This window comes from Hippopotamus amphibius, chromosome 11 (genome assembly GCF_030028045.1).
Source record: "Hippopotamus amphibius kiboko isolate mHipAmp2 chromosome 11, mHipAmp2.hap2, whole genome shotgun sequence".
Taxonomy (NCBI): Eukaryota; Metazoa; Chordata; class Mammalia; order Artiodactyla; family Hippopotamidae; genus Hippopotamus; species Hippopotamus amphibius.
In genome coordinates, this window is record NC_080196.1 from 95,561,668 (window position 1) to 95,587,614 (window position 25,947).

General features: G+C 38.0%; 1 protein-coding gene across 11 annotated transcripts in view; it reads right to left on the reverse strand.

The window, feature by feature from the left end:
• CCDC68 (coiled-coil domain containing 68) overlaps positions 1-25,947 on the reverse strand; it is a 50,694-nt gene that overhangs the window by 8,496 nt on the left and 16,251 nt on the right. For all 11 annotated transcript variants that reach the window (XR_009048133.1, XR_009048130.1, XR_009048132.1 and 8 more), the window contains 7 exons: positions 25,247-25,333; positions 23,516-23,656; positions 22,385-22,510; positions 20,629-20,757; positions 14,931-15,013; positions 6,925-7,030; positions 5,535-5,618 (listed from right to left, as the gene is read on the reverse strand). Coding sequence is in view for 5 of the 11 variants with exons in the window: in XM_057700324.1 (XP_057556307.1) it covers positions 5,535-5,618; positions 6,925-7,030; positions 14,931-15,013; positions 20,629-20,757; positions 22,385-22,510; positions 23,516-23,656; positions 25,247-25,333 (756 nt within the window). In the remaining 6 variants the exon portion in view is untranslated. The remainder of the gene's footprint in view (positions 1-5,534; positions 5,619-6,924; positions 7,031-14,930; positions 15,014-20,628; positions 20,758-22,384; positions 22,511-23,515; positions 23,657-25,246; positions 25,334-25,947) is intronic.

The following is a 25,947-nucleotide window of genomic DNA, read 5'->3' on the forward strand; positions in this document are numbered from 1 at the left end:
CTTAAATTTCTAGCAACATGCTCTTGGAAGTAAATTAAATTTTAGGGATGATGGTGATTACATAAAGTAGGATACTCTTCAAAGTCTAGAAAATGGAGTAATTTCTGAAGATGCATCTCCATTTGAGCATGTCATTAGTGAAGAAGTTAGAAATGCGTGAAATGTGAGATGAATTTCAGAGCTGTAAATTAAGATGATGAAAGATATGCCAAAGTAGAAAGAAAAGTAAATAATTTTGGCAGAGTTAAGCAGAAATTTTCTTGTGATACTTAAGAGGTTCAAAATACTTAAAGATTGAAAAGGGAAAAAAAAAGAACAGAGTTAGATGAGTGAATTTTATCCCCCTTGAGGAGTGGGGGGTGGAAATCCTTGCTAGGATAGAAAAGAATATACAGGGGGAAAAAAAAGTATTCATTTCCATGACTCAAAAAATTAGAAAACAAAAAAATGTAATGTAGTAAGTGTGACAATGGGTAAAATACATATAAATCATCCTGCAGATTTAACATTATAACTATTCATTTCTAAATATATATTCTAAATATGTAGAAATATACATCATTTCTAAATATATATACATGTGGGTGTGTATACCAACACACACGCTTATCTGCATATAACACACTTATTTGATCACCCAGATTAGTAGCTATTTGGGGAAGAAAAGCCTGTGCTTCAAAGTCAGGAAGACAAATGCAGCTGAGTGATTTTGAACAAGTGTCTTAACTTCTCTGAATCTCAGTTTAATCCCTTAGAGAATGTAGTAAATAATAACTTTCTCCCAGAGTAGCTTAAACAAAATGAAGTATGTAGCATGCCTTAAAAGAGACGAGTGTCTTTATTATGGATGAGAAAACTATGCTGTCCGTGTGGTTTAGAAAGTTGACGGGTTGTTCAGCTCTGGTGACCAATTTTTTATAAATGGAATCAGCTCTCACTGTTATTTCAAAATAGGTCATAGTCTTAAGTTTGTAGTGCAAGACAGTACACCCCTGCATATGTCCTCCCAGTTTCAGATCTTCACAACGAAGCACTGACTAAGGCTAGACAAGAAACGGGTTCACTCCAGCTCAAGCACTCAATTCAGATACCTGGTCTAAGATCACAGGCTCAGAGATGCCCTTCCTGACTCCCATCACTTTATAACTGTTCTGTTCTTCTTGGAGTAGTTACCCCTCCCTAATTAAGTTATGTATTTACTTGTTTATGTATTTATTGTATGTACCTTCAATTAAAATAAAGCTAGATGAGGTCAGGATAGTGTGTCCTGTTCATACCATATACCTACCACTTAGAACATTTCCTGGTACATCATAAACACACAAAACTATTTGCTGAATAAACAAATTAATGTGGCTTGGATGGGCTTTTTAAAGCTGAAATGGGCATTATAACATTCCCTGCAGTGAAGGTAATGATTTATCTACTGAAGATAATAAATTTTGAGATTATAAAAGACATTCATCAATACTGCTATAAGTTGAAGCCTTTTTAAATAAAAGAGAATGTTAAAAAATAGTAGTTTGAATCAGCTTCATACAGAGAATCTTTGGCAGTGCTGAGAGATGCCGTCCCATCAGTGTGGGCAGACTGCATCCAACCAAGAAGTGAACACAATCTGTTGCTTCCTCCTACCACACTGAGTGGCTAGTAAGCAATTATTTGCTAAATTTGGGGATACAGAAACACATACATTGTTCTGGTCTAACAATTACACCAAAAGGCCAGTTGGATAATGCAGTGTATGGGTTAAGTTGCCAGTTTACTTAGGACAATAAAATTAGCTTTGGGGGGCTTCCCAGGTGGCGCAGTGGTTAAGAATCTGCCTGCCAACGCGGGGACAGGGGTTCAATCCCTGGGCCAGGAAGATTCCACATGCCTCGGAGCAACTAAGCCCGTGCGCCACAACTGCTGAGCCTGCGCTCTAGAGCCCACGAGCCACAATTATTGAGCCCATGTGCCACAATTACTGAAGCCTGCAAGCCTAGAGCCTGTGCTACGCAACAAGAGAAGCCACAGCAATGAGAAGTGCACACACTGCAACGAAGAGTAGCCCCCACTCACGGCAAATAAAGAAAGCCCGCACAGTAACGAAGAGCCAATGCAGCAAATAAATAAATAAATAAATAAAATTAATTTAAAAAATTAAAAAAAAAATTAGCGGGAGTCCAACTCAAGGATGGAAGATGCCTTAGAGGACTGGGGCAGGGAGGGTGGGGGGGACTTGAGGGGGGGGGAGTCAAGGAAGGGAGGGAATATGGGGATATGTGTATAAAAACAGATGATTGAACCTGGTGTACCCCCCAAAAAAATAAAAAATTTAAAAAAAAATTAAAAATTAAAAAAAAAAAAGAAATGGTAAAAAAAATAAAATTAGCTTTGGGGATGAGACACAACTAAAGAACATAAGATTGAATTAGAAGCAGTAGCACCACTGATGCCCTGACTCTGTGATGAGGGCTGGAACTTAATTAGATATGGCCAGAGCCTGGGATCATAATGAAAGATCAGAGAAAGACAACAATCTCTGCACTAAAATGTATTACAGATGTATGATAATTAAAGCAGTAGGGCATTGGAGCCAAATAGGCACATACACCATTGGAACAGATTTCCAGCATAAAAATTTAGTCTGGATATATCAGCATTTCAAATTCATGAAGGAAGGCTAGACTGCTCAATCAAATGAGACAACTAAAAAGTTAGATCCCTACCTCACACCAGACCACCTTGAATTACAGATAAACTTGGATCTAAATGAGAATCCCAGCTCAAAACAGGAATCTGAGCATGTGTGTTTTTCATCTCTACTTTCTTAGATTTCATTAAAATGATAACAAAGCATTTTTAAATATTGAAATCCCTTAATAATAAAGAGGAAAAAAGAGGACTATTAGCAGATCTGAAATGTCAGAACTGAAAGACAGAAGGTGAGTAAAGAGTTAACTGAAAGAGAAGAGGCAGCTGCCGGTGGGGCTGTGGCAGCTGAGGGAGATGTCTGATCCAACGCACATGGAAAATCAGAGAGCACACAGCAACAATCTTAAAAATGGATGTAGTCCTTGAGTTACCAATTCTACTTCTAAAAATTTATCTTAAGGAAGGAAGTAATTATACAAATAATCAGCAATGTTTGTACAAGTCTGTTGAATTCATTGCTGTTTACAAAAGCTATACTGGAAAGCAATCCAATAGTAGGGATTAAGTTAACTAAATTATTTCATAGTAAAACAGTGGAAACCTTGGTGGTTCTTCAAAAAGAATATAAATTTCATTTGACTGGTAAGCAAAGACCTTCTTGTTATACTGTTATATAGAGAAAAAGAGACCTTAGCATGGACTAAAGGCCTTTTATGATCTAGCCCCTTCCTATCTTTCCAATGTCATCCTTTGCTATTTACAGCTCTCATAGATTAGAAGCACCTACAATAGCCACCTGTCTGGCTACCTGGCATGCCCTACCACCCAGTTTTCCACAAAGTTCATACCAAAATTCATTTTCTTAGAGAGATTGCTCCCACCCACCAATCTAAATGTTTCATATACATTCTTCCATCCAGGTATTATTGCCCGAAGCATTTTGTCCTTTCTTTGCACAACATTTCCATGATGTTGGTGGCTACATGTTAATTTATTTGTATCTGTCTCCCTCACTAGGTAGTAAATTCCAGAGAGCAGGGCTCATGTCTATTTTGTTCAACATTGTTTACCCAAACTTAGTGCCTATACCATAGTAGCCACTCAATAAGTATTTATAGACTTACGTAACTAGTGGTATGAAAAAGTTGATGAAACAAATAAAAGTTTAAAAATACAATAAAATGATGCCATATATAGTCTACATCTTTAACATATATATACAAGTATGTAACAGGCACAAAATTCCCAACAAAATAGAGATATACACAACTGTGCTGAATAATTGCCCTTGGACGGTATGTTTGAGTGATTTTCTTGTTATATTTGCTCATCCATATTCCCTAATTTGTACGGGATGAATGAACATATGTTAGTTATATAAAAAAAGAAAAAATAGTTATTAAAATATTCTAAGAAAAATATGTATAAGAAAAAATATTTTATCAAGTAACATTTGCCAAAAGGCCATTATGTAAGAAAAGCCATGAAGAAATGCCTTTGGAGATGTTTGTTAGGAGGAAGGGGTTCTAGTGTGACATGAATCACATTATCTAATGTAAACTGACCAGTTTACATCTTACCTAGATGAGAATCTAAGGAAAGCCTGAGATTCGATGAGCTTACCCTCTAGAATAGAGAACTGTGGTCCTCTAGGAAGGTTGAAATGGCAAAATAGGGAGATGGCTACAAAACTTAAGATGCAAAATATTCACAACCTCTTTATGTTACTATGATTTTTTCTTCTGTTTGAGAAAAGCAGAAAGAATGTGGTGGTGGTGGAAGAAATGGTGAGGCATCTGCTGGGAGTACAGCCATGGAGCTCCTCTCTGGTCTGTCCTGGGAAGAGAACAGCTCCAAAAAAATGAGGTTTCAATGGAAGGCAGAGCATCTCTGTACTCCACAGGACAGGACAACATGATACACAGAGAAGTTACAATACTGAGGTATGAAGTAGAAAAGGTGACCAGGTCTAGGCAGCCCGCAATGAGCCTTTCAACAGAGATAGACAGGGTGGCATTGAGTACAAAGCAGAGCTGGGCTGGAGGCACCTGGGGGTCCTCAGGCGCTCCCACCTCCATGCGGCTTGGCTCTGTACTTCCTGTGAGGCAGGGGTACCACCAACCTAGGACTGCAGCTGAACGCCTAAAAGGGCTTCCCCAGTCAAGTAGGGGATGATTGGGCAGGAGAAAAGTATGTCTTCTCACAGTAAATTATAAAATTTTATGATAAATTTTAAAACACTGAAACAAGAAAATTTCAATCAGCTTCTTGAAGTAGGTGAGCTCTGAGGCAAAGCTTGGACACCCTGATGAGTGTGGATGAAGAAAGAGTAGGAAAGAGGACTTCTCATGACAGTGGGGAAGAAGCAAAGACAGGAGACAGAAACCCGGCTATCTAGCTAGAACTGACTTCACAGAAGAGTGGCCTTGACCAAGCTTCTAATTCAAGTCCACACCGAGAGATAGTATCATGGGTCTCCCCAGTAGAGCAAGTATTCCGGAAAATTGGAATAAACTTTTAACAAGGATTTAATAATATTTAATATTAATAATTTAATAATATAATATTATGTTTAATACTTAATGCTTTATAATTATTGAGTACCTCCCCACAAAGCTATAATTCTTATGCATAGAAGATGCACACACACACTCACAAAAAGACACTCATACACACACACACACACACATTCACACATAGACACTGACACAGTCACACACAATCACACAGGCACACACATTCACATACAGATGGACTTGGACCCAGTGTCACACTGGCACACCATCATATACAAGCACACACACACACAGGACACATTCATACACAGGTTCACAGATACAACGAATACACACACACATTCACACACACACATACACAACAGATTCCCTCCTTACCTGGGCTTCAAGTATGTTAACTTTTTCTTTCAGATCTTCAATTCTTTTATCTTGTTCTTTTAAATTATTTTTTAAGCCTTCCATCTACGAATTAAGAAACACAAATGAAAAAAATCTTGTCAGACAACAAAGAGTAGTTCCTTAAGTCAGAAATTGTACAGGTGTCTGTGGTCAAATAATGTTTATCAAATAAACAAAATTAAATCCCAAGCATTAACAGACTCCACAGGCTATAGAAAACAGCAGGACAAATTGGCACCTGGGGACGAGAGTACACAGACGATGTGATTAAACATTTTAATCTTTAGAAAACCTGTCTAAACCAAATCAGCAGGATGCTTCCCTTGGGAAGCAACACTGGTCCTTTTTCTGTGTCTCAGCCACCTAATATTTTCATCCTGCAGAGGCAGAGGCCCGTGGACATGATTCAAGGCCATGGCCTGGCATAGGGAAGCTCCCTGCGGCGGAGATCTGGTCAACCAACAGCAAATTAAGGTGAGCCCACTTTGCTTTGGAAGAAAAGCATCTGCTAAGAGGCAACGTGGAGCTGGGGAGGTGGGGTAATGAAGTCCAGAGACTGCTGGAAGAGAGGAAACATGTAGATTCCAAGGCCAGCTCTGCCATGTAACTATTGTAGGCCTCAGTTTTCTCATCTGTGAAATAAAGACATGGGATAAGCCCTCTGTCCTACCTGACTCTCAAGTGCCACAACCCTGGCCATTTCGTGAGATCCTAGCCAAGCAAGCACAAATGCTACATTTGTGTCAAGAAGGCATTTGAATTATTTGGAAGGACTCCTTTTAGAAACAAATATTAAGTAATTAAAAAAAATGAATGAAGGTCTGGTTTTAAGTCTAAAGCAGATTCCCAAACCAGAGCAACACAGATCTTGACGTAAACTGTATGAGGATGCAATTCACCATCCATCTGGCTGCCATCACGATGACCTCTTCTCTCCCACCTGCCAAGATGCTCCCAGTGAAGAAGGGCCAGGCTACACCCCTGTGCTAACACACAACCCCTACCTAAATTAACCATTTATGAGGTTAAAAAACAGATCATTTCTTCCTCAAGAAAGGGCTGAATCTCCTAACCTACAAAATCTTCTAAAGAACCATGTACGTTATCTTGCTCAGAACACTTTTAAAAAAATCACCAAAACATCTAAAGAGCAAACACAATTTCCCAAATATCTTCATTGAGAGCATCACAGGTGTTGGCATAGAGACAAAAGAAGACACTGAAAACAGAGCCACGTTACATGAGGATAAAAAGGATATGTCAGTGAAGAGAAGAATCTCAGTGCTTACAGAGTCCAGACAAGCCCCACGTATTTGGTCTTTTCACTGTAAACATACCATCTACCAGAGAAACACTCGATTAATCTGACCTCCTGGATGACACTGCGCAGGTTCTGATGCTGGGAGTGAATCACAAACTGCAGGTGAGAGATCTGCTCCTGGAGGAGGGAAATCTCCTTCTGAAGATCTTGGCAACTGGAAATGCAAAGGAAAAAAGAGAGAAAGATTTGCTAATGCATTATATAGCTATTTTTACAGCTGTGCTGCCAGGATCTCATCACACATGACTCTACTACTGGACAACATGTGGGTAAGACACCAGGGGTCCCTGATGCCAAGAAAGACACACTGAAGATAAACAGTCCCAAAGCACCCTCTCATTAGCTCAGACATGAACTTGAATGAGAAGATCAATTCAGGTCAAAAGCTCCTCTCTGGCCAACCATGACGCCCCTCCCTCCAGCAGGTAGTTGAGTCAAGCTGCATTGAGCCAGATGAAGCACCTACATATCTAATCTGTCTCACCTCTGAGCACTCACAGACAGCAGCCATCAGAATGCACAGATAATTACATGGGATAGCAGGATTAGAACATGGGGCCAAGAATGGAGACTTTACATATATACCAGAAATCTAGTTCCAAGGATACAGGGGTTAGTATATGTTGTGAGTTGCCTGTGTTTGTCTTTTTTTTTTTTTTCTTCCTATTTTTGTTAATTCAACTACCTGTAAATAAGGCAAGAAAAAAATTAAATTCCACCTAATATTTTGAGTCTGCATCAACCATGGTGAAGAAAGATGAATGAAGTTTGGCTTTAGATTATTCATACTTTCCCAAAGCTCCATTTAGGTAACTGGCATTGATTATATAGCTTTTGACTATTTCTCTTCTTGCCAATATTATTAGAGTTTGAGGCAAAATGCCTTGCAGCAAGACCACCAAACTTGGAAGCTTTGTGACTTTGGAATCATACAGCCTTTCTAAGCCTCCATGTAACAGCTATAATAATCCCTATCTGTACAGCATTACAAGATTATACTGTACACTTAAAGAGTGAATGTGCTTTTGGAAAATGAGTTTTTTACAAAGTAATAAATTATTTTAGCTTATTAAGGTTTCACAGTTAGTAGCCAACATCCAACACAATTGCAACTCTGATTTTTATAGTCTCTACAAATATTACAAAGGTCATGGAAATTCACATGACACTACGGCAGAACTTGTTCTTATTTTTAAAAGAAGAGTCTCCGTTTTGTTTTACATCATGTACTAAAACATTGCTTCTGAAACTTAATATGCACTGGAGGATCTTGTTAAATTGTCAGGGATCTTGTTAAAATGCACATTCTAATCCAATAGGCTGGGGTAGGGCTTGCAAGTCTGCATTTCCAACATGCTTCAGGTGTTCCAGTGATTTTGCTGGTCCATGAACCAGGCTTTCGGTGCTCTGAGTAGCACAGAACTAAACCACTACAGTTGTCTCAAGAATGTTTAATATATAATAAAGTCGCTCAAAGCCAAGTAACTTTCAGGCAACTTGCAATATTTAAGACAGTCTTGATTTTTTCCCTTGTTTGGTTTTGTATGACAAAGCTCTAAAAAGAGTTTGTTTTACTGTAGGAAAAATTAATTTCTATAAAACTATAGAAATCCTTGCACAAGTAAAAATAATGTATAATGATTTATCCTATGGAATCAAATAATTTATACTATAAAATACTGTATAATTACACAGCATATATGTCACAAAATAAATATAAAATGTAGTTATTGTTCATAGCATTAAAAAATGGAAACAATCTAAATGTTCACCAATAGAAGTCTAATAAAACAAATTATGCTATATCCATGCTACTTTTATTTTACACATACATATATATCACAGAGGTAGACCAATAGACAAACAATTTACATTAAAGATGATGCTGCAGAAGGTTATTAAAAGGATAGTCTTTTCAACAAACGTTATTGTGATAACTGAACACTCATAGGAAACAAAGAAAAAGAAAATTAATCCCTACCTCACTTCAACAAAAGAATAAATTCCATGTAGATAAAACTGGGGACCCAAAAAACTTTCAAAAGATAGTATAGAGAGCATCTTCATGAATTTGGAATAGAGAAAGATTGTTAAAATAGAACTCAGGACAGTATTAACTGCAAAGTTAAAGACATAAGTTTGAATAGACAAAAATTTAAAACTTCTAGTCATCAAATGAGAGTGTATAGGACAGCCTCAAAATCTCAGTCACATAAATGACTAATAAAGGCATTGTATCCAGAATATATAAAGATCATCTACAAATCAATGGAACAGGAACCCAGCAGAAAAATTAGAAAGGGACTTGAAGAGGTGCTTCACAAAATAAGATGAGTTGCAGACATAAGGATCAAAGCGGCACAGAAGGCAAACAGAAATCTGGCCCACAGCTGATACTAAGATTCAAAATTGCTCCAGAGAGAAGGGAAAAAAAGAGAAAAGGAGAAAAGAGCAGTCAGATTCAGGACTTTCCTGGGGAATAATGAGAAAGAACTTGGGATGCTTTGCAGAGTCAAGTCAACTCTGAAAATTCATAAAATATGAAAATACTGTATATTATTAAAGGTGAATATTCAAAATGGTCTCATTGTGTCTTACGATGACCTAGAATTCAGGGACCGAAAGGAAAAAGAAGTCTTTAGGAGGATGGGAGCGGGTAGCTATGCTTTCTAAAATACAAAACTCAGGAAACTTCCCCATGCATTTCATGAGAATATTACCATCAAGCTCACCATAAATACATAAAAATCTGAAATGTCTTAAGATGGAAGAAAAGTATTTCTGGAAGCACTCTGGAAAGCATAGTGGTTTCAGACTTATCTGCATTATACACTAGAACAGTGATTAAAGGAAGCTGCAAAAAAAAAATCTCTCTTAGGCTTGTTCAATAAACAGAAAACCTAGTCATCCATTTAAGATCCTTGAATGTGAGAATATATCTAAATAAGCTGCCATTTGAGCCCACTTTAATCTCTGTTATCTATCTTTCTGTTGAAGCATTAAGATGTACTAAAGCAAAACAGTAAGAAGAAACATTAATGAAGGCCAGGCCTAGGAAAGGAGGCCAAACATCTGTATCTAGGATTTATGCTCTGCCTCCCAATGCCTCAATATAAATACAAAATCAATGTTGAAATTAAAAGAGAATGAAAACTTCCCCTTCTAGGAAGATGTAGAAGATGTGTTTTCCCCTATTCTCCCTATTAAGTCAACCCAAAGCATTATACATCAACACACACAAGAAGACTCTGAAAGGTGGAAAGAAGAAGGAAGACTAGCTCGGGACTTTGGGATCCAGGAAACAGCACAATGGTGAGCTCCCCGGGTTTTCTTTTTGCCTCATAGATGCCAGTCTCGGAGCTGAGAAAGTCCACAGCCTGGAAATGGCAATGGGAGCAGAGAAAAAAAGCCCAAACAAAAAAAAAGAGGAAACCCTTGGCTCCAGCTTTTTGAGAAAGGGAACTGAGGATGATGTCTCAAATCAATATGAAGGGAGAGCGAACAGGGCACCATTTCTGGTCTTCCTCATATTAGATTCCTTAGTGTTCAAGAAAGGAAGTCAATCTTGTCTTTAACGTGCAGAAATGTGAAAACAAATGGTTTGTCTTTAGTTACTTGGGATGACCATAGTACTGTGTGAGAAGCACATCCTCAACCTCTCTGCTGGCCAATGTCTGCCAAAGGCTTGGTCATGGAGTCCTCCAAGCCTTGAGGTCATGGAGGACTGTCTCTCCATCCATTTGTCAGGATATTTAAAATCTATTTTGGGGTTAACTTCCACCATCAGAGATATCATTATTGAGCCTTGCCACACTGCCCTCTGCTGCTCACTGTTAAAATGGCTTTGAATTGTTCTTTGGATGCATGTTATCCTTTTTAAAAGCATTTTCCAAGGTACAGCTTCTGTGTTTACTGTAAGGATTCAGTTGAAGACATTGTTCATGGTCCTTTTTATGAGCATATCCTGGAAATTTTTTCTCTCTTCCCTTACCGATATGTTAAAAAGAACTAGACTTCTCCCAAAGACTTGGTTGGTTTTAGCCATGTGGACATTGTGAATCACAAAATTAATCATAATTTTCTCATTAGATTGGCTGCTAGAAAATTTTAAACTGAGTTAGTGGTCCACTGTGAGCAAGTGTATAGCACCTCATGGTACACATTTTGTGGGCCAACCTCATTGTATACCTGTTCTTGTGTCTTCTTGGCCTTCTCATCTAATCTATTTCCAGTTAAAGAATTATGTTACTTTTATGTAGTTTTTGTAAATGATCTTACATTTTCTTAGAACTCAGGTACATAAACATATAATTACAAAGGGTATGAAGAACATGAGGATGGCCATATTTGCACAATCCCAAAATAGAACCCTTTTAAGTCTTCATAAACGATACTTATTATCAGGAATTAATGCATTATGATGTTTATAGGAATGAAAATTCCAGGAGAAATAAAAAGAGCTAGTTACTGAAACACAAGAGGAATGCCATAAAAGTGGCAACTGAAACTATGTTGCACGTACCATGCTGCTGCTACTTCTGGGCCCATTACACGTCCCAGGCATTGGGCATATGAATAACCCCATAGGGAATTCCCACTTGAGAGAGAAGGTAGTAAGATTGGTGGCAACCTGGAGCTTCTCTGAAGCTATGAAAGAATCCTACCAGAGTCTACAGGGACTCAGGTATATGCTATTTAGGAGCTGATGTTTCTTTGAACCTCTGTGGTGGTGATCACTGAATGTGAGTCCCCAGTGGAAGAGAGGGAAACTGAGGATCACAGCCATGGGCACAGGAAGGCTAGGTCCTCACCTTTCCCAGGCAAGACCAAGGTGAAAGAATAAGCTAAGATGTGTGTGTGGCTCTGTTCACATTTCAACCAATGTGAATCACTATGTATTACTATTGCTGGTCAAATATGTATGTATTATGTACTACTGTTGTTGGTCAAAATCTTCCCCATTGTTGTTTTCAGTGGTGGCACTAAATGGGGGGCTTAAGACAGCCCTCAAAACTACTGAAGATAAATGTGCAATGTAAGTAGCAACAGTATGCTTTGACATGCAGCCACATCTTCAAGACACCCTGTTTCCTCCTCTAAGGAATATTGCCATCCCTAGGCAGCTTCTACAGACACGGAGAAGCCAACACGCCACTTGTCTGGACAAACTGCAGATGTGTTTCCCCGAAGGGTAACTCTCAAATGAGCGTGTGTGTTTGTCTGTGACATCACAGGACAGAGAGAGAAGTTGGAAAACCGCCTTCTGCTCACAGCCACACAGGGGACTGAGGAAACCAGTCTGCTAGAAGGTCTCTGGAGTCTGCAGAAATGAGAAGAAGAAAGTAAAATCTCCTCTATAGAGGAATGAGCCTAAGGGCTTTGCTATAACAATATCAGAGCCCAAACTCCCAGCCCTACAACTTCTGGTAGGCTGAATAATCTTAACAAGTCACCTAACCCATTAGAAGCTCTGTTCCCTTCCCGAAGGGTCAATGGTAAGATTAAATTAAATAAGGTACCTGGGGTTACTTTATAAACTGAAGGGAATTAACTATCCACATGTTAGTTAGTACTGATAGTAGTAGAAATATGGGGTCAACCTTGTTTTTAAGACAAGACGATTCTGCCAAATCTAACAACTCTCATTAAAAGTAATTGTGAAGATTAGTTTAATATAATGATATACACATATCTACACACAAGAAAAAACTCTTTTTCTTCTGAATTATAAAAGCTTAAAAGGTATCATCCTTCTAATATTAGAAATGCCAAGTTACAACATATTGAGTCTTTTTCTCTTTTTATCAAAATGGTAGAATGAAGCTCACTGCAATTCAAGAAAGTCATGATGCCTATCAAACTCACTATCTATGTTTAAGAGAAATTAAATCACCCCTAGCCCCCTGCGCAGGGAAGCAGCCCTAGGCTCTTCCCTGAGTAAGAGGAGCCCCCACCCCCCACCCCCACCCCCAAGACTGGGAGGTGGTGCCTGCCAAAGGCTGCTGATTGGATGTCAAAGTAGGGGTTGGTCAACATGGTCAACCTTCCCAGTACAGGAAGCAGTATTAGGCCAATTAGACTCTTTCCTCTGAAATTCGAAAGGAAAATACAGAGAATATAAACCAGCTGGTAAAAAATGGTGGGAAAAGGTAATAAATTATCCAGGAAGAACAAAGAACAAGAAAAGAGTGAACCTGCATAAACAGGCATCAATAAGTGGGATCAACAAAATAATCTGGTTTTTCAAATCACATTAGGTGCTAAAGGGTGGTCCTCCTGGCTTCCCATGAGTACTTCTTCTTTATGGCCATATCTATCCAATCGCAGCCCAACAGAAATCCTCTTAGTTTTGGTACCTTAACCAAGTCTCTATTGCTTTAACCAAAAGAGTCTGACTCATACTGATTTCATTTTCTTGTCCCTTAGCGAAGTGAATACCTCTACACACAGCTCAGAATAACAAGTAAAATAAATACTTGTGATAGCTACAATTTAGGAAAACCGCATAAGCCAGGATGTTCAAACACCTTTCTGGAAACACAAAGCCTCCATTTCCCTCAAGGTATTTCTAACACTTTCCTCAAGAGCGTTTTGAGAATTCTTTATCATGACTGCTCATATATAAGAGAACTGAAGGAATAGATCAGTTTGGTTTTTAAAACAATTACATTTTTGGCTCAAAGACTGACAAAAGCTCTATTATCAATAAATCATTTTTAAAGGAAAAATGTCAACCTCAGATTGTCTGGGCTCTTAATGGAAGGCACACTGTACCAGCTGTAGTTCTGCTGCATGGAAAAGTACTCTTTAGGAAAAAAAAAAAAAAAAAAAGAGGTAAGCCAAAAATTTACTTAGAGTTAAATTATGAGTATTTACAAGTAATTCCAAAGACTTATGGATATTTTCTATAGTATTTCCTTCATTCTCTACAGACATGCACAGTGCTATAAAACTTAGAAGTCCACCTTCTGGGGCTATATGCTTGTTCACAGAGAAGCATATGGGGAAATTAATATTAGTGGTATCCCAGTGTGTTTCAAATATGTAGGTACAATTGCCAGCGTTAGCCCAGTTCTGGACTTTGGCTTATGTGGTCCAATGAAGAGAAAGAGAAATAATAGGAAAGGAAAAGGAAATAGGAAGAAATCAAAAGACCAAGAGAAAGTGATGTTTGAGTATGTTATTGAATAAATGAGAATAAGAATGTGTGAATTTTGAGATTCATAATAGTGCATAGAGCAATAGATCTAGATGGATGAACTAAGATCTTGAAATAGATTTGACTTTGAATGTTATATCAGAATATGTAATGATTGTGGTAGGCTTAGAATTAAAGGAAAAGAAAAGAAGAAAGGAAAGGAAAGGGAAAGAAAAGAAAAAGGTCAGGAAATTTCATATGAAATGAGTTATTCTATGATATTCCAGAGAATTTGTCTAACAGCAGCCAAGTAATCAAGCCATTTGATATCCTTAAACCCATAAATCAACCCCCATACCCAGCACACTAAGGACCAGGACTGCTTGTGAATTACAAGTAATTGTAAGTAAGTCCCAAGAACTAAGAATGCTTTTCACAGTATTTCCTTCATTATCTACAAAGTTGGGAGCACGACAAAACTATCTTACGATTCCACTAGTGGGCTAGCTAATTTAATGCTGGCTGTAGCAGAGATTCATTAACAAAATCAGAAGCATCAGGGGAATGGAGACCTCAACAGCATCCTTTTCAGCACAAAGAGTAAACAGGGAGGCGACAGGCTCATGCAGTCTTCAAAAAGTTTAGCCCTCCGCCCACCCCCACCACACACACACACACACACACACACACACACACCAGTTTCCCTGTTCCCCCAGTGACCTCTGTCCCCTTCCTGATTCCCCAGTGGGTAGGAAGGGAGAGACACAGGGCTGTTGATGCTAAGAAATCTCCCTCCCTCCTGCACTTTCAGGCTTCCTTTCCCTTGGGGGATAGTAGGCTTCTATCCAGGGTCAGTGGACCAGAAGAGAGGAAAGATACCAGGAACTGCCTTTACTTAGGGGGTACATTTGCAAACCTTTTAGCATTTGTATCCTTGGATTTGAGATGCAGCAGATTGTTTTCCAAAGACAGCTTTTTTCCTAGCAGTGTTCTCTTTTCCTAGGAGAAAATAAGATATGTTTTGCTCATTTCTCTTTCTTTATTTCTCTGTCTCTCTCTCTCATTCTCTTTCTGTGTGTGTGTTTGGCAAGGAATTCTTGCAAACTGTTCACAAAAGATGCTTCTTATAATATTAGAAATATGTTTTGAGCTAAAGAGCTAATTTCATATGGAGCTGTTACAACCCACCCCGGAACTGCATGGTTTACAAGTAGCTCAAGGACAGGTCAAGACTAGTTGCCTTTACTGCCTTCACTTGTCTGGAGAGCTCTGGCTCCTCCCCCAGCCCACTTCTCAGCCAAACTTCTCTTACATCTCTCCATCCCACCCCAAATGCTAACTGCCTGCATCTCTCTCTAGACACTGCCTCTCCCATCACTCCACCTGCTTCTCCGACGTTAGTCTGAGTCTTTGGTATCCAAGGATATTATTGTGCTTGTTTTGATACCTAGCTGCTCGCATGGCATCTGGCAGAAGGCAGAAAAGTAGTAAATGTATTTTTAGTGAATGATCAAGGCCACAAGTGATAAAGTCACTTCCTAATTCGGATATAACAGAAATTTTTACACTGTGAAAGAATACCTAAAGAAATGCCTAATGTCATTATTAAACAAAACTCTTCCCATCCAACAGGAAAATAGACAAGTCCATGAAAAACCAAGTTGGGATGACTGTGTTCTTTTTTATATCTGATGTTTTGACACTGTTTACAATGCTGTTTAAAATCATTCCTTCTGCAGTATTTATATGGGTAAAATACAAGACAGTGCCGTCATAGCAAAAATATCAGAATGTCTTTGGACATGGACTGACATGGTTTTGATACTTTGTGACTGTGTAATTTTTGCCAAGGTTTTAACCTCTCTAGACCTTATCGCTGTTAAGAAAAATTAACCAAAATTTGTAAATCAAAATATAGTATTTTAATGTCATATTGGGTCATTGTTTAATAACCTGACCCAAGGATTTTTTAATTCTCTTGAGGAATTTCTTTGTGTTTGACTTTATTATTTATTATTTGATTAGAGACTTGACTTTATGAAGTTGCATGTTAATTTGTAGGTTTCCGCCTGGTAGAAAAGGTAATCCCAAAGGTTATGGTTTACTGTCTTAAAGAATATTAAGTAGCTTTGTATCTAACCTAGTAATCCTATTCTGTATTCTTCTTCAAAATCCACGTAAATAGCCAATTTCAAAAAATATTATATTTAAACCAGCTTTACCATCTTACTGATTCCCTCATTAATTAATGAGCTGAATAAAACATCTGACATGTATTCATTTTATATTTGTTTGAATCATGTTTTTGACTTTTTGAACATCCCTAAAATGGGGATAATGTTACCTATATTAAAATGTTGGGATGATTGGAGATGCATATGAAAGGTCTACATGATTCTCTGGAACATATTAGGACGTCAGTATATAATAATTGGAAGATGCCAAATACTTCATATCTTATGTGCTCTGTTATTTTTATTATTTTTTTAATTTATTTTTTCTTGTTGAAAACCTTTAATGAAATTAACTTCAGTCTAGATAGATTCACTGGAGATGACCAAGGGGTATGAGTAAATCGGAAAGGGATGAGTTGACGGTATATCTTCATTATTTTGATATTGGTGGTAGTAGTCTCATGGATATATATATGTCAATACTTATCAAATTGTACATTTTAAATATGTATGGTCTATTGTACATTAACTATACCTCAATAAAGCTGTTTAAAAATCACCAGCAAGAATATCCTTTGCAACACCTTACAGTTTTGAAGAAACATTTTAGACAATCACTGAAAAATATGAGTGAAGGTAAAAATGTTTGAAAACCGCACCCTCAGGTCATTCCCCAGCAACAAGACTGCCCACCCGCCTAGCCTCTCCTAATAGATAATTCTAAAACAACTGCTTCTTCTGATTAACATGGCTTAACATCTTTTTTTTTTTTTTTTTGAGGAGCTTGGACCAATCTGTAAAATGCAAGGGTCTATGAATTGCCTTTTCACAACAAAGGAGTTTTATAATATAAACTCCCTTGATTTATTATAGTTCAACTCCTGACTTCCACTTATGTGCTCTGGTATTTTTAAAATGTATACTAACTTTTTCAAAAATTCCCTGTAGCATTCTTATCACATATATTAGATGTTGCTGATCTGAGGGATCAGGGTACTCTTTGCAAGCTTATTATGACACACAGATCATCAAAGAAACACATCACTGATAATATATTTTGAATTTATAGGGATGTTTAACAAACATTCTTTCTAATGGACTTACTCTCAATTCATGAACCTTTATAACCAGGGTTCAAGGAGATCAGACAGCTGGACAAGGAAATGTTCTGCCTCAGTCAAGGCTCCAATATTTAGCTTGGACTCATTAATTTAATTTTTATTTTATATTGGTGTATAGTTGATTTACAATGTTGTGTTAGTTTCAGGTGTACAGCAAAGCGGTTCAGTTATACATATACCAATATCCATTCTTTTTCATAGTCTTTCCCCGTATAGGTTATTACAGAATATTGAGTAGAGTCCCCTGTGCTATACAGTAGGTCCTTGTAACTTAGACTCAACGCTTCCTCTCTGACAACTCGGAAAATCACACTACACCAGCTAGCACTTCTCAGGCACAGTGTCTTCTGGAAAGGGAAAGGTGTTCACAGCACCATCCAGTAGGCAATCCACTCTTGCCCAAACCACACCTCTGAAGAGCCGAAGAGTTACCCTACCCTATTGGTCAAGGTGGAGTGGATCCCAATTTAAATAACTGCCAAATGTTAACTTCTAAATGATTTAGGAATCAATGATGTCCTTTTTATCCCACATCAGAGAAGATGAGGACATAATGGAAAGGACTGTGAACTGCTAACTAGAGCACTGTGGAATAGTTCTCACTCGCACTGTCCTCGTTTATAAGATGATGATGAGGAATTAGATGGTCTTAAAAGCGCCTTTGAGATCTAAAATTCTAATAGAGCCAAATAAATGACACTGGAAAACAAATATGATGCAACAGAAGTGCACTGCTAGCCAAGGGAACATATGCCATATTAAAATGCTCTTATTGGGCGTTTTTGCTGGCTTATCACTGTGTTTATGGAATTCATTCTCACTGCATTCCTGATTAAAGTGGGACAGATGGTGAAGGTTTTAAGTAATGTGTTCACTACCAGACCTCATACCACTAATGGCTATTTACTGGAGCAGTGGCTTGTGCAAGTGAGTAGAAAATGAATCCTTCTCCAGGGGGTACCCATCACCAGGGCAGTATTTATCAACCTTTGTTATGGATGTTCATTTTTAATTTTCATTTCATTTTTTAACTCATGTCTTTTTCTTATTAATCCAAATGTCTTAGTACCCACCCCTCTCATTCTGATACACACTCCCCTCCTGAGAAACCCTTCATCACAGCCTGTATCCTCAGTATCTCCTTAAACCAAGATGTTACCAAGCTTTGCTTCTTACAGTTTTATTTATTTGCTTGTTTGTTTTACAAATATAATGTATCTTTAAATATGTTTAAAAAAGAAAAAAAACTTCTTAACATTTTATTTCCACTGCATCTGCATCCCCACCTCCCTCAACCTCTCAGAGATTCCAAAAGATTCCACTCTAGGAAGTCACTGAAATAGAATGTTCTGGAAGGTTCCTGCATGGCCTTGATGAACCATGGGCATTCTGTCCACTTACTGTATCAGAGAGCTCCTAGAGACAGCCCTCCATTATAGGTCAATATCAAGACAAATGCTAGGCCATCACATCCCCAAAATGTCTGCCAATATCTAAGCCACTTAACCTTACTCTGGGGTCCATTTCCCTACCTTCGGTAGGATGTCAGCTTCCCTAAGGACCCCTGGGAGAGTGAATGAAAGGAGAGCTGGGAAGTTCCTTGAGTCTCACACAACCCGGATATATTACATTGCAATCTCCACAAAGAGACTGTATCTGGTTCATTCACAAATAGATATCTAGCCTTGAGCTCTGCCTGGTACATGGTAGGAGCTCAAACATTTGTTGAATAAATAGTCCAGTGAATATACCCTAGAATTCTGAGATGAACTCACATCTGGTACAGATTTCCTGGGGTTTCTAGAAAATAGAAATTACATTCCACTATTTTGCGGTGGTTGTTAATTTTCAGGGACTGACAGCTGACCACTAAACGTGACCCAGTGTTACTGGGCTTGAGGTGATTGCAAGTTTAAATTTAAATGTCAAGCTGGTTAATCGAGTAGTTTGATTAAACAACCCTATTTACATTCCAGAATTGTCTCCCTTTCCTCAATGTAAACGTTCTTTGTGCTATCTTAGTTTGCTAAACTATTTATTACAGGATAAATATTCTAACATTGCAAAGTATTCATCCAAATGTAACAGTTTGTCCAAAACATAATAATTATAAACTGTTACACATGGGCAAACCAGCTCCTTGAGGACATCCTAGCCCTGTGATTTTGGTTAAAGTAAAACACTCAGTTCCACCTACCATACAACACAGAAGTAGCTGTATATTATTATTATTAGATTCAGTTGAGTTTGGGCTTATTTAATTTTCGTGATTTCTTCATAGGACCTTCATTAAGATCACAAATTCAGCCAGACTCACAGTGTTATAAATTAAATTTGGGGAAAACATGTAAAAAATTAAAGTTTCTCAGGCAAATATCATGAATGATGAAATGTGATGCTTTTGAAGTGACATTTCTAAAACAGCCTCAATTCAAGCAGACTTATAAAACAAAATGAAGCTGAAAACAGCAGAGGAAAATCAAGGAAATCATACAACAAATACAAAAATGTACTGGTCAATATTTACTAGAAGTTAAAGTCTGAATTCTTATCTACTGGGTTTTTCTTTTGCTATTAAAAATTTTTTACAATTTTCTATTCGTTTGTCTTACTATTAAAAAATATTCCTTGGTTTGTCTGAATTCTAAATTCCAAGGCATGCAAAATGAAATTTAAGTGCTCACCTTTTGTATGTATTTGCAGGACAGGCTATTTAAACAAACACTGCATGAAACTTTTAATAATTTTTGTTCTATTCTTACTCTTCCCTAAATTTGGCCGAGCTGTGTGGCATGCCCCCTGCACCAGGAGTGTGGAGTCAACCACTGGACTGCCAGAGAAGTTCCAAGAATGTCTTTTCTTAATTGTGAACTATACCTGTCCTAGGGCAGCCACAGGTTTTTACAAACTTAAAGGGGACTTGGGTGGCCTAAAATAAACACTTCACTGACTCCAATACATAAAAATGCTACGATTACAGGGATTCGCTATATCATTAGTAGCAGTAGGTGGACTTTGCCATTATTTCTATTCATAGCCTCACCTGGTTCCCCTTTCTAAGCCATACATTTACAAGGAAAAAAAAGTGACAGATAATGATATAACTGCAGTACTTGTAAAGAGGTAAATCAGAAATTACAATACACATCATATTCAATGTGTAAGGGAAGAAACGAACATTATTGAGTACATCCTAAGATCTTAGGAGCTGCAAAGAGTACTTTCACTTAATGTTATTTATTTTCATATTACAATATTTTCTTTAATTCTCACCCTAACCCTGTCAGGAAGAAATCCCTTTAATTCTCCAGAGGCCTACCTTTTCCATTCTCTGTACAAGATTCTCCAATTCTGTGATTTGATTATGTTTTTCTTCAAGCTTTTCGGAAATTTGCTTCAGATTTTCAACATGTTGCTTCAGTTTCTGTTCTTTTTCAAGTTTGTTAACCTTTGGTCAGAAAAACAGTTGTCAGACTATTGTTTTAATTAAACCTATACAGATGTTATCTCCCTCTATAATTTTTTGAGTCGCAAAAAAATTTTAATAATTCACACTTGTTTAGAATTACTTCCTTGAATTCAGTCTTCCTTCAAAATACACCTGAAGGACTACACCATCACTAAATCAATGGAGAATTAATAATATATAAATATTATTTCTAGAATGTTGACATTTGCTACCATAAAGCATACTCTCTGAATTTGTATAAGAAAGAGAGACAGAAAAGTGAAAGATAGTGATTTAAGAAAAGCAAAACTTTTCACTTTTTCTCAATAAAACTTATCTAGAACAAAAATAAAATCTTACACATTCAAGTAAAACATGTTTTGTGTTTTAATCAGAAAGTGTCATAAAAGCAGATAATTATTCCCTCTGTGTCACGGGATTAACTCCTAGGTATGTAGCAGGAGTGATATTAAAAGACGCAGGAGAGAAGCCTTCAGCGGGCAGCCTGTGGGCCACACTTGGGACTGTTTCAACTGACGTATAACTGACGTGCGCTCACATCTGTTTGTTCATTTAATAGAACTTGAGACTTTACAGTTAAAAAAAAAGTGTCTGACTTCCCTTGAAAGTACCAGGCGGGCATTCCTACCGGGGAACTCCAGGCTGGGGCTGGGTCCCCGTTGCTGGGACACAGGCACTCCTGTGCACTTGCTCGCTCGTTCCCTTAGGTACTTTTTCTGCACCCTGCCCGTCCTCGAGTTTGTGACCATCACCACCCACAACCTGCAGCTTGAGGGTGTGTCGCCTCTGCAGTGGATTTCCTGCTGTGCTCCCCTGGGGACCTTCCAAGGGCCCGAGCTGGCAGAGACCCAGGTGCCCCACCTGCACCTGAATGAACTTCCCTGTTTTGAGTTTTGGCAAACACACACATACAATCACTTTCCCTCCTCCAGTCCTAGAATATGTTCTCCAGATAAAGTTTTACTGGCCCTAGGATACATATTTCAGATTGAAAAACAAACAAGAGTGTGTGTGTGTGTCTATGATATACAGACATACATACACACACACATATATATATTTATATGATTGTATATTTTAATATATACATGTATATATTAAAATATAAAATATATAATTTTTATATGAAATGTATATATGCACATATACATACATGTTTTTGTTTGTTTACTCTGAAGAATGTATTCCAGGAGCAAAAAAATTTCGCGACCATTTATCTAGCCCAACTTTTTCATTTTTGAGTCAAGTCAGAGAGACAGAATGATTCAAACTGGGTCACCTAGTTAGTCAAAGGCAGAACCAGAAGAGAAGCCACTGGCCAGTGTCATGGGGCCAGCCCTTATTTCTAGGCTGGGAGGCACGGCCTCCCTCCTGCCTGTGCTCTGCAGGGCTCTGGGCAAGAGGGGCAACAGAGCAGCTCAGTAACACCCGGGTACCAGGCTAAACAGGGGTGGGGGGAGATCAGGGCAGAAGATGGGCAGCCTGCCCTTCTTGGGGCTTGCCAAGTCATGTGGCCATTACTTGTTTCACATCTAACTCCTCCCCAAAAGAGAGGCTTGACAAGTTGGAGGTTAGTTCACCAGTATGCAAGCTGCTAGCTCACTACCTGGAGTAGGTGTCTACTGTCCTCATGCTTCTTTCTAACTTCTTCAGACTGTGTTTGATAGTTTTCAAATAATCTCTGGGCCACATTTCTCAGAGCTGCTGCTCCTGCTTCTCTGGACGCTTCGAGCTAGAAAACAAAAGGTCACCATTCACATTTTGACATTCACAATAAAAAGGGTTAAAGACAATGCAGTTTGATGGACACCCAAAAACACAGAGGCTGTAACCATACCATTTGCACCTTCATAGACAATGGATAGGAGGAAAGATGCTCTTACCTGGTAAGAAGAAAACATAAAATGAGAACCCCTAGTTACTGGGGCTGTCATGCAGGTGATTTGCACTGGCCAGGCCAAAATGAGCTCTATGAACACCAGTGCCCTGCATTTATAGACCACACCCTTGCAAAGGGCTCCCCCGTGCCCCATTGGCTTATACACGTATTTGCAAGCATTTTATTACCAACAGCCATGACAGTACTAAAAGACATATTTCCTGAAATAGAAGTAGGACAAGATTGAAGTATAAGGGGCAATAAAGACAAAATGTCATGAATCTTTCAAAGATCTAACCTAAGAAATAATCAAGGATGGCGGTAAAGAGCTACCTACTAAATCACTGTAGGACTGCATATAAAATAAGCCAAAGAAGGAAAATCTAAGGCACCCAACAATACATGAGCTAAGCAAAACAATGAGACATTTGACTATAAGTGTTCTAATTAATATGCGATTATTAATATCTAATTATTACATATGTAAAGACTTTTAAATTTTACTGTAGTAAAAACACTTAACATGACACCTGCCCCACTAACAGATTTTTAAGTGTACAATATAGTATTAAGTATAGGCACAATATTGTACTGCAAATCTCTAGAACATATGCATCTTGTACCACTAAAACTATACCCACTGAACTTTTGTCAAATCTTTTTAATAATAAAAATTGCCTCCCAAATAAAACAGTGAGATTTAATTTATCAAACGTAAAAGTGCTTCTCTGGGTATGTGAGTACGTGTGGATTTATGGATGTGTGTGGGTGTCTATCTGCTTTCACAGATGCATGAATCTATTCTATTGGCTCAAAGGTTCAAAGTATAAAGTCAGAAATTTCTCCTACTGCTCATACCTTGATTTTCAACACTTCATTCTCTTTGTTCATTTCTAAGAGCTGTCGGTCTTTTCCTTTTATCCTTTCCAGGAGCAGATCAAAACTGCAACCAGAGGGGTCCATTTCAGAGCCAGAGCCGTTCTGAATGTGTTGACAGTGCTGAAATGAACAAAGCAGAAAATCATACACCTGACTTTTCCTCCCTCTGCTAACTTTGATAACGATAATCATCACTCAGTATTACCTGTCTCAAGGAAGACTCAGGTCAACACAAATAAATCTTTCAAATCTCAAATATCAATGGGAAATTCCAGATGAAGCAGCTGCCATCTATACTTGCTCAAATTTGAATAGATTCCTATATTAACAGGAAGGTAGAAGTACATCTTTCATGCCGTTTATATTCCCTACAGTCTTAAATATTAAGACCTTTTAGGGAGATAAAAGACATCCACAAAGCCAGTTCTTTGTGTGTGTGTGTGCGTTTTTTTAATCTAAGTTGTTTGCTGACCTTCTGTGGTTTGAGATGACCGAGGCCAACACTCTGGCAACACAACTCACGTGTATCCCCAAGAAGCTATTCCTAGCAACGTCTCCAACAACCTCCCCATTGTTACAGCCAATGGTCCATAACCAGCCCTCAATTTACTTGACCCACAGACACCATTTGACACAGCAGTCCCTCCTCACTTTCTGAAACCCTTTTTTCCTTGTCCTCTCAATAGCTCCATTCTCTCCCATTTTTCCTCCTAATTCACGGGCCTCACTTCTCAGCTTCCTGTGATGATTCTTCTTCTTCCCAACATCTAAATATCAGAAATCTCAGCACTAAATGCTTAGATTTTCTCTCATTTCTATCCACACCCATATGTTTGGTGATCTCCTCCAGTGTCAGAACTTTAAATACCATCCTGACTCTCCAAATCTCTACCCCATAGCCTGGACCTTCTATCGCAGACTTCCACTCTCAATTCCAGAATCAAATATCCAACCATCCACCAGGAGCCTGCACTCAGAAGTCTGATAGGCACCTCAACATCATCAGAACTGAATGTTTGACTTTTCCTCTCATTCATAAACATTAACCTTTTTTCCAGTTTCAGAACATTGAAGAAAATAATTGGAGCTAGATGTGCTAGTTTAGGAGCTGAGGATGATAAAGAAGACTGTTTATACACCTTACGCTATGTTCTAGTGTTCTCTGTGGCCATCCTACACAGTGGATAACACTGACATTGATGAGGTGCACGTGGCTCAGGTGAGCTTCAACCTGGCATAATTCAGACAAGGCTAAGTGCATGTTGCTTGACCTTAAGAATAAAAGGCTGGTCGCAGGGGAAGAGGTGCATTTAAGCTTATTGATTGATCACTCAGCCTAATGGCTTCAACTGAGGGTCCATTGGTGTGGCCCAGGTGAACCTAAAGGCTTGTATCTTTGTCTGTCATTGGAACATGTTGCTGACATGTATCCTGGTTGGGCCAATATCCTCCCATATACTTTGGATAAGTAAGCCAAGGTGAAAATATTCAAGTAAGATCTGGCCATTCCCATCTGATCCTGCTAATGACACCTGCGGTTAAATATTTCATACATATGCCCATTAACCCCTCTAGATACCAACAAAATATTTAATACTCATCATTCAAACAATAATTCAATAATATCAAAAAGTTATTTAAATGAAGTCTATATGGCTTTATGGTCCTTTACTGAAGGAATAAAATTGGTACCTCTGACAAGTTCATTACCTTTGCATCTTGTCTGTGATTTGTACTGTTATGTCTTACTTCATCTTTAAATACTTGATTTCGGATCTTTTCCAGAGTAGTTCGAATCTAAAAGAAAGAACAAATATTTTTTTCAAAGGCATTTAATCCCATATACTTTTTTTTCCTCTACCAGTTACAGGGAACCAAGTGTATCTAGAAAGTAGTACATATATACCAATCTCAGATTTAAATAACTGCCATCAAGCTAACCTGCATTTAGGTTAATATTGTTGAGATCACAGAAAATGAACATTCTGGTCTTTATTGCTCTTTCTTCACAAACCTAAAATATAACCCAAATGAATATTATACCACAAAATAATTACTATTTAGTAATTAGTATTTAACACTATTTAGTTCTATTTCTTTCTATTTAGTAATTTAGTACTAATTTGCTATTTGGTAATTACTATAAAACAATTATTATTTGGTAATCACTACAAAATAATTACTATCCAGTAATTACTGCAAAATAATTACTATCTAGTAATTACTAGAGAATAACTACTATTTAGTAATTACTAGAGAATAATTACTCTGAGAAGATCATAAAAATTTGTGCATGAAATACAAGCCCCATGTGTTGGTGACCTGTGGAACTGCAAGACACTCAAAGATGAATTAATCGATCTGAATAAGTTACAGACTAGCTATGTCCAAATTTTTCCACCTGTTCTAAA